This window comes from Taudactylus pleione, unplaced genomic scaffold (genome assembly GCF_031769625.1).
Source record: "Taudactylus pleione unplaced genomic scaffold, aTauple2 ptg000377l, whole genome shotgun sequence".
Lineage (NCBI taxonomy): Eukaryota > Metazoa > Chordata > Amphibia > Anura > Myobatrachidae > Taudactylus > Taudactylus pleione.
The window spans coordinates 1,347,376-1,357,500 of record NW_028284778.1 but is presented as its reverse complement, the minus strand read 5'-3'; the positions used below and the strand labels follow the sequence as shown (position 1 = coordinate 1,357,500).

Genomic DNA, 10,125 nt, shown 5'->3' with positions numbered 1-10,125 from the left:
CCAGCATGCCATGCCACTGTTTTGACATGCCCTAACAGCAAAACTGAGGCAAAGCATGCTGGGATGTGTAGTTCTACAGCCCAGGAGGGCCGCAAGTTCAATATCCCTGGCCTACACAATCAGCGCTATGTGGATATTTTAAAACATAAATGACTAATACAATCTCTTGTATAGAATCACTGTAGGGAAATCTTATACCCTTACACAGATCACTAATACCTCACCTTACTGCTGCTAATTGTGACAATCCACATCAGGAGCTGTGACCTCTCCCCTATACAGATCCAAATCTCACAGAGAGATGTACTGTATTACTAATGCTAGAACTGTGTCAGTATTGTTAGATTTAGCTGCAAGCTTTGGTGATGTACTGTATCAAGCAGTGACATGGACCAGTAGAGCACTTGCCCATAGCAATCAATCAGGTTTTAGGTAGCATTGATCAAGTGCACATGGGTGTAACTACCATGGGTACAAGGGGTACAGCTAATATGGGGCCCAGAGCTGAGGGGGGGCATCATCCTTGTCATAGCTACGTGTGTTATATACATTTGTCACTATTGGGTTGTACATAGAGGCCCTTACACAATGTTGTTATGGGAATTAGAATGTAATTGTTGGCTTCATCTGCATGCTGGTGAACAATGGCCATTTTCTTGTAGCCCAGCTATCCCTGGTAGACACACGTTATAGTAAAGCACATGGATCATTACATGCAGTGGTGGATAGCAGGCAGGTTGGGGCTGATGATGTCGTAGGCTGCCTTTGTAATGTCACTTAGGTGTGAGAAAAAGGCCCTGCTTGGTACAGGACAATCAGTTATTGGATGAGAGTGAGTTGTATGTTAGTTATATTTTGGTATAGCTATATATACGCATTTTTTCATTACTTTAACGCGTTTTGCTGATACGAGAGTCTAAGGTAAGAATATTTGAAAGTAAATATTATTTGAAAATATAGTTTAATAACATGGCACAATTATAGTGGGACCATCTAAGCCTGGCATAGACTGGTGCTGGTTGCAGCTTTTAGAGGGACCTCACAACCAGGGCCGCCCTCAGGGGGGACTGCCGGGACTGAAGTCCCATGCCAGGACCCCGGCTGAAGGAGGGGGGGCCCGCCGGGGCCTGCTTGCTATCACCACTGTACAGCCTGGAAACAGAAGAAAAAGGGAACAACCCCCAGCGCCGCTGCTACTGGCTGCCAACCTGGTCCCCATGAATGGAGGAGGCAGCGGGCCCGCTCGGGCCGCTCCTCCACCAACCTACATGATAGACACTGCCTGTTTGCTATGGTCAATAAAGTTTTCCTCTTTTGAAGTTGACGCGTGTGACGTCATTACGTCACCCCGCGCTGCTGGAGGGAGAGCCTGAGAGAGGAGGAGCCGCGGGCTGAGAGGAGCTGGAGCAGCGTCTGCAGTGCTAGGGAAGAAGCAGAGTAGGAGCAGAAGCTTCTTCAAGGAAATAAGGTAAGTGACAAAAATACTGTGCACAGTAGGCAGAGACTGGATCTAATAATCGGGGAAGAGGAGGGGGGGAGTGGGGGAAAAAAGCTGGACAGTGACTGATTCTAATAACCTGGGGGAGGCCCTGCCTATTTTATCAGTCCCGGGCCCCACCATTTCTGATGGCAGCCCTGCTCACAACCATGTTCCTACCCGTGTATTAGCTGTAAGTAGACCATGCTATGACCATTCATGCTTAGAGCTATTTTGTAATAATAGTAGGGTGGAATATTTTTTTCCCTGTCATCTTTTCTTTATTTATTTCTAATTGTTTTTGTTGCCAACCATCATTAATAATATTTTCTTCTGCAATTGGGCTTTCCACACTTATAATATAAATAAGTGACTTAGGGGGCTATTTACTAAGCAGTGTTAGGAGACAGAGTGAAAAGTGATAAGGTGCCAGCCAATCAGCTCCCAACTGTCATTTTTCAAACACAGCCTGTGAGATGGCAGTTAGGAGCTGATTGGCTGGTACCTTATCACTTTTCACTCTGTCTCCTAACACTGCTTAGTAAATAGACCCCTTAGAATGTATCTCATCAATTTTAGAATTAGAATTTCTTATTGTACTCTCCTGTTCTGTCTGTGTCATGCTGTGGTTTGTTTGTCCTACATCAGGGGGATTCAACATGCGTCTCTCCAGCTGCTGCAGAACTACACATACCAGCATGCCATGCCACAGTTTTGACATGCCCTAACAGCAAAACTGAGGCAAAGCATGCTGGGATGTGTAGTTCTACAGCCCAGGAGGGCCGCAAGTTCAATATCCCTGGCCTACACAATCAGCGCTATGTGGATATTTTAAAACATAAATGACTAATACAATCTCTTGTATAGAATCACTGTAGGGCAATCTTATACCCTTACACAGATCACTAATACCTCACCTTACTGCTGCTAATTGTGACAATCCACATCAGGAGCTGTGACCTCTCCCCTATACAGATCCAAATCTCACAGAGAGATGTACTGTATTACTAATGCTAGAACTGTGTCAGTAATGTTAGATTTAGGTGCAAGCTTTGCTGATGTACTGTATCAAGCAGTGACATGGACCAGTAGAGCACTTGCCCATAGCAATCAATCAGGTTTTAGGTAGCATTGATCAAGTGCACATGGGTGTAACTACCATGGGTACAAGGGGTACAGCTAATATGGGGCCCAGAGCTGAGGGGGGGCATCATCCTTGTCATAGCTACGTGTGTTATATACATTTGTCACTATTGGGTTGTACATAGAGGCCCTTACACAATGTTGTTATGGGAATTAGAATGTAATTGTTGGCTTCATCTGCATGCTGGGGAACAATGGCCATTTTCTTGTAGCCCAGCTATCCCTGGTAGACACACGTTATAGTAAAGCACATGGATCATTACATGCAGTGGTGGATAGCAGGCAGGTTGGGGCTGATGATGTCATAGGCTGCCTTTGTAATGTCACTTAGGTGTGAGAAAAAGGCCCTGCTTGGTACAGGACAATCAGTTATTGGATGAGAGTGAGTTGTATGTTAGTTATATTTTGGTATAGCTATATATACGCATTTTTTCATTACTTTAACGCGTTTTGCTGATACGAGAGTCTAAGGTAAGAATATTTGAAAGTAAATATTATTTGAAAATATAGTTTAATAACATGGCACAATTATAGTGGGACCATCTAAGCCTGGCATAGACTGGTGCTGGTTGCAGCTTTTAGAGGGACCTCACAACCAGGGCCGCCCTCAGGGGGGACTGCCGGGACTGAAGTCCCATGCCAGGACCCCGGCTGAAGGAGGGGGGGCCCGCCGGGGCCTGCTTGCTATCACCACTGTACAGCCTGGAAACAGAAGAAAAAGGGAACAACCCCCAGCGCCGCTGCTACTGGCTGCCAACCTGGTCCCCATGAATGGAGGAGGCAGCGGGCCCGCTCGGGCCGCTCCTCCACCAACCTACATGATAGACACTGCCTGTTTGCTATGGTCAATAAAGTTTTCCTCTTTTGAAGTTGACGCGTGTGACGTCATTACGTCACCCCGCGCTGCTGGAGGGAGAGCCTGAGAGAGGAGGAGCCGCGGGCTGAGAGGAGCTGGAGCAGCGTCTGCAGTGCTAGGGAAGAAGCAGAGTAGGAGCAGAAGCTTCTTCAAGGAAATAAGGTAAGTGACAAAAATACTGTGCACAGTAGGCAGAGACTGGATCTAATAATCGGGGAAGAGGAGGGGGGGAGTGGGGGAAAAAAGCTGGACAGTGACTGATTCTAATAACCTGGGGGAGGCCCTGCCTATTTTATCAGTCCCGGGCCCCACCATTTCTGATGGCAGCCCTGCTCACAACCATGTTCCTACCCGTGTATTAGCTGTAAGTAGACCATGCTATGACCATTCATGCTTAGAGCTATTTTGTAATAATAGTAGGGTGGAATATTTTTTTCCCTGTCATCTTTTCTTTATTTATTTCTAATTGTTTTTGTTGCCAACCATCATTAATAATATTTTCTTCTGCAATTGGGCTTTCCACACTTATAATATAAATAAGTGCCTTAGGGGGCTATTTACTAAGCAGTGTTAGGAGACAGAGTGAAAAGTCATAAGGTGCCAGCCAATCAGCTCCCAACTGTCATTTTTCAAACACAGCCTGTGAGCTGACAGGAGCTGATTGGCTGGTACCTTATCACTTTTCACTCTGTCTCCTAACACTGCTTAGTAAATAGACCCCTTAGAATGTATCTCATCAATTTTAGAATTAGAATTTCTTATTGTACTCTCCTGTTCTGTCTGTGTCATGCTGTGGTTTGTTTGTCCTACATCAGGGGGATTCAACATGCGTCTCTCCAGCTGCTGCAGAACTACACATACCAGCATGCCATGCCACTGTTTTGACATGCCCTAACAGCAAAACTGAGGCAAAGCATGCTGGGATGTGTAGTTCTACAGCCCAGGAGGGCCGCAAGTTCAATATCCCTGGCCTACACAATCAGCGCTATGTGGATATTTTAAAACATAAATGACTAATACAATCTCTTGTATAGAATCACTGTAGGGAAATCTTATACCCTTACACAGATCACTAATACCTCACCTTACTGCTGCTAATTGTGACAATCCACATCAGGAGCTGTGACCTCTCCCCTATACAGATCCAAATCTCACAGAGAGATGTACTGTATTACTAATGCTAGAACTGTGTCAGTATTGTTAGATTTAGCTGCAAGCTTTGGTGATGTACTGTATCAAGCAGTGACATGGACCAGTAGAGCACTTGCCCATAGCAATCAATCAGGTTTTAGGTAGCATTGATCAAGTGCACATGGGTGTAACTACCATGGGTACAAGGGGTACAGCTAATATGGGGCCCAGAGCTGAGGGGGGGCATCATCCTTGTCATAGTTACGTGTGTTATATACATTTGTCACTATTGGGTTGTACATAGAGGCCCTTACACAATGTTGTTATGGGAATTAGAATGTAATTGTTGGCTTCATCTGCATGCTGGTGAACAATGGCCATTTTCTTGTAGCCCAGCTATCCCTGGTAGACACACGTTATAGTAAAGCACATGGATCATTACATGCAGTGGTGGATAGCAGGCAGGTTGGGGCTGATGATGTCGTAGGCTGCCTTTGTAATGTCACTTAGGTGTGAGAAAAGGCCCTGCTTGGTATAGGACAATCAGTTATTGGATGAGAGTGAGTTGTATGTTAGTTATATTTTGGTATAGCTATATATACGCATTTTTTCATTACTTTAACGCGTTTTGCTGATACGAGAGTCTAAGGTAAGAATATTTGAAAGTAAATATTATTTGAAAATATAGTTTAATAAAATGGCACAATTATAGTGGGACCATCTAAGCCTGGCATAGACTGGTGCTGGTTGCAGCTTTTAGAGGGACCTCACAACCAGGGCCGCCCTCAGGGGGGACTGCCGGGACTGAAGTCCCAGGCCAGGACCCCGGTTGAAGGAGAGGGGGGCCCGCCGGGGCCTACTTGCTATCACCACTGTACAGCCTGGAAACAGAAGAAAAAGGGAACAGCCCCCAGCGCCGCTGTTACCAGCTGCCGTCCTGGTCCCCATGAATGGAGGAGGCAGCGGGCCCGCTCGGGCCGCTCCTCCACCAACCTACATGATAGACACTGCCTGTTTGCTATGGTCAATAAAGTTTTCCTCTTTTGAAGTTGACGCGTGTGACGTCATTACGTCACCCCGCACTGCTGGAGGGAGAGCCTGAGATAGGAGGAGCCGCGGGCTGAGAGGAGCTGGAGCAGCGTCTGCAGTGCTAGGGAAGAAGCAGAGTAGGAGCAGAAGCTTCTTCAAGGAAATAAGGTAAGTGACAAAAATACTGTGCACAGTAGGCAGAGACTGGATCTAATAATCGGGGAAGAGGAGGGGGGGAGTGGGGGAAAAAAGCTGGACAGTGACTGATTCTAATAACCTGGGGGAGGCCTGCCTATTTTATCAGTCCCGGGCCCCACCATTTCTGATGGCAGCCCTGCTCACAACCATGTTCCTACCCGGGTATTAGCTGTAAGTAGACCATGCTATGACCATTCATGCTTAGAGCTATTTTGTAATAATAGTAGGGTGGAATATTTTTTCCCTGTCATCTTTTCTTTATTTATTTCTAATTGTTTTTGTTGCCAACCATCATTAATAATATTTTCTTCTGCAATTGGGCTTTCCACACCTATAATATAAATAAGTGCCTTAGGGGGCTATTTACTAAGCAGTGTTAGGAGACAGAAAAGTGATAAGGTGCCAGCCAATCAGCTCCCAACTGTCATTTTTCAAACACAGCCTATGAGATGGCAGTTAGGAGCTGATTGGCTGGCACCTTATCACTTTTCACTCTGTCTCCTAACACTGCTTAGTAAATAGACCCCTTAGAATGTATCTCATCAATTTCAGAATTAGAATTTCTTATTGTACTCCCCTGTTCTGTCTGTGTCATGCTTTGGCTTGTTTGTCCTACATCAGGGGGATTCAACATGCGTTCCTCCAGCTGCTGCGGAACTACACATACCAGCATGCCCTGCCACAGTTTTAGCATGCCCTAACAGCAAAACTGAGGCAGAGCATGCTGGGATATGTAGTTCTACAGCCACTGGAGGGCCGCAAGTTGAATATCCCTGGCCTACACAATCAGCTCTATGTGGATATTTAAAAAAAAAAAATGACTGTAATACAATATCTTGTATAGAAGTCACTGTAGGGCAATCTTATACCCTTACATAGATCACTAATACCTCACCTTACTTTGTGTCTGACACACTTAGGGGCCTATTCATTACCACTAATGGACCCGCTATATATTTCCACATGTTTTCAAGTAATGTGCCCGATAGGGCCGCCTAATGTTCAGCAAACTCTGATAACTTTTCAGAGTTTGTCTGCGGATATCAACGGCAAAATTATTTTGGTGCTGATTCCAGGTCCCCAATGATGAATAGGCCCATAAACACATACATATACCAGGAATACTCTGCATAGTACATATGTCACTGACTAATAACAACCATTGCTAAACTCATACAGACTACTAAGGAATGGCTTAGTACGCCATCTTATCCCCTCTGCCTTGCCCTATACATTAAGGAGCTTATTCTGAGTCACATGAGAAGTGACTATACAGTAGTTGAATTCAGAGTCACTAACTTATGCTAATGCGGGTATACATTCAGCTCATGCAGGAGTTTGTGCATCTGTAAGTAGAAAACCTGCGCCGACCATTAATATTACCCCGGCCGCCGTAACCATCATCATTAGTATTTGCACTTGCACCAACTCCATGCTAGGTGCAAGAGAAGAGAGACATTCAGACACTGACTTCCATTCCCCATATGTACAACTCAGAATCACATGTGGCTTTTACAGTACTACTACATATCCACAACAATCCCATGACACTCCCACACGTCAGGGAGGTTACGTGTGATCGCATTGTCACTGTCCAGTTCCCATTCTACAATGACATCACATGGAAACGGCAGTGTCTGCATGCTTCATGTGCTACAGTGACAAGGGAGAGGGATCTTGGGATCCCTCTCTGGCCAATGGTCAGTGCACATGTGAGAGTATACTACTGCACGCTGACACTGTCCTTCTACACTCCACATCTCGCCATTTGGAAACGTAATAAGTTGCATAATGTTACCAACACTCACATGACTAAGAAGAGAGATGCCTGACTGTCAGGACCTCTTTCCTGGTTGCTGATATCTAGTGAAGCCCCTGCAAACAGAAATACTGTAGGCCAAAGTTAGCTACCATGACATAACTACTCTTTCCTTAATAGGCCAACACAGCCAGGCCACACTGACTTTATCATAACTGCAACCGAATAATAACCCACAATTACATTGTCATCAGCCAGAACATAAACGTGCTAGACTGCCATCTTACAGTGACATTTGTGCACAGCGTCATGAAGGCGCAGAATGGGGAAAAGCAGTCATGTGACCTTACGGCTTTGGCGATCATTCTTTACCACTCTTATATTTTATTGTTTAACTCTCCCCAAGTGCAACAGAATCTGTGACACTACTTACACATTGTCGCAGACATCAGGATCGCTCAGCTTATGTGAAGAAAAGTTCCCGGTTTGCTGCAATACATCCGTAGGACCGGATTTCATATATCAGCATGTTTCCTTCATGCTATTTGTTTGTTACATACCAATGATTCATTTTACTCTCATTGGCTTCCGGCAAATATTTTGACTATACTGTTACATTGATTACATATGTAGTACGACACCACACCAGTATACCATTACCTAGTGTCCTAAGCAATGGGCCAATGCTGTGCATGTGTCTTTACAGCACATGTAAGTAACATTGGTTTAGTAGGTAGAAACATATTGCCATTTTCCCTAATTCAAGTTTCTTCTTGCACATTTACAGGCCATGTGGCTGCCTCATTTACGGCTAAGAGATACCCATAGACTCACCCTGCAGGGTCACGGGTCTGTGGAAGCCAGCACCATTGATGCCGCCCAGACCATACTGCGGAAACAATTTAATATACAAGGCTTGCAGAGCACATGGAGAGGAATGTATAGCTCCTACACGCCTGTCACTGGGCCAGCTGTACAGATCCACCCAGATAAAGGTCGCAGACACTGCTTCATGTCCTGCTTTCGTAATAGGCAGATACAAGTTGCAGACAGTGCTCAAAAGTCAGAGTTAACCCCATGTGCTCTCAGACAACTGTATGACCTTTACCGGATTGTTGTTCGAAAAAACACGCTGAAAAACATCAAGATCCTGGACGTGGAGCAACAGCCAAAAAACTCACGTCAATGTGCTATATATGCTATAGCAACTGCTGTGGAGATCCTCTTCCACAACGACGTTCCCGCCTGCAGCTACAACTATGAACTAATGAGGGAACATCTCATAAAGTGCCTAGAAGCTGGAAGCTTTACACCGTTTCCAAAGACTAGGAAGAGGAAGCGTCGTGAAGAGCATGGTAGTAGCAAAAGGAGGAGACTTAGTCCAGCATGCCTAGAGACTGGTATAGTTACACCATTACCAAAACCTATGAAGAGAAAACGGTGTGAGGAATATGGCAGTAACAAAAGGAGGAGACTTAGTCCAGATTGTTAGATACAGGGTCACATAAAATCCCAGTTGAAGCTGTGATTGGCCGACCCCCTACAGACATGCCTAGAGACTGGATGCCTAGAAACTGGTATAGTTACACCATTACCAAAACCTATGAAGAGAAAACGGTGTGAGGAATATGGCAGTAACAAAAGGAGGAGACTTAATCCAGATTGTTAGATACAGGGTCACATAAAATACCAGTTGAAGCTGTGATTGGCCGACCCTCTACAGACATGCCCACCTGCCCGCATGCTGCCATGCTGCTAAGTTACCAAGCCCGGCAGATGACTACACGCTGCACCAGTGCCGAACTTCCGGCTAAACCAGGCATGACACAAGCCTGGAGGGCACCCCTTCGTACTACAGACCCTATTGCCACTACAATGGACACCGCTGCTGTCCAGAATAAAGAAGCAGGATCAGATGGAGACAGACATCCGGCAGCTTAGCCGCCTGTCTCAGCACAGTGAATGAGACACAGACAGTGCTCACTTAGGGCTCTATTTACTACAATCCGCATTTTGGATGCAGATTGTAGTGTGATATTACAGGGATCTACTAAAAATCCCTTGCAGGGACAGAGCTTGCGATAAAGCTCTGTCTCTGCGAATCCCCTCCGCACACTTATCAAGGTATTTTCTCCAAAAATACAGTGACAAGTGCCCGCGCATGCGCCGACCAGCCGTTGCTAAGCCCCGCCTCCCGTCACTAAGCCCCGCCCCCTGTGATCACGACCCCCCTCCCCTTTTTTTACTATTTTTTTTTTACAGTGTATCAGCATGTGGTCTGTTTAGACCACACAGCTGATCACTGGGGCCGGCTCCGGGCTCTGCTCTGCCTGTTAGAGCAGAGCAGGCGTCCGGTGACCAGGGGAGACCCTGGATAGCGCCACCTCCAGGTGGAGTTATTATCACAGGGCTTCCCCAGGTATTTTTTCACAATTTATTTTTAGGAACTTGCATACAGATCGCATTTCCCATTATAATTATGGGAAATGCGATCTGCTTACTAAAAATAAGTGATAATTAGGGCTTGGAGTA

General features: G+C 45.6%; 1 protein-coding gene across 1 annotated transcript in view; it reads left to right on the top strand.

Moving 5' to 3' along the window:
* Window positions 1-9,085, top strand: part of LOC148507995 (uncharacterized) — a 21,714-nt gene extending 12,629 nt beyond the window's left edge. Inside the window, exon 2 of the mRNA XM_088445057.1 lies at window positions 8,381-9,085. Coding sequence (XP_088301183.1) covers window positions 8,381-9,085 — 705 coding nt within the window. The remainder of the gene's footprint in view (window positions 1-8,380) is intronic.
* Window positions 9,086-10,125: the final 1,040 nt, after the last annotated feature.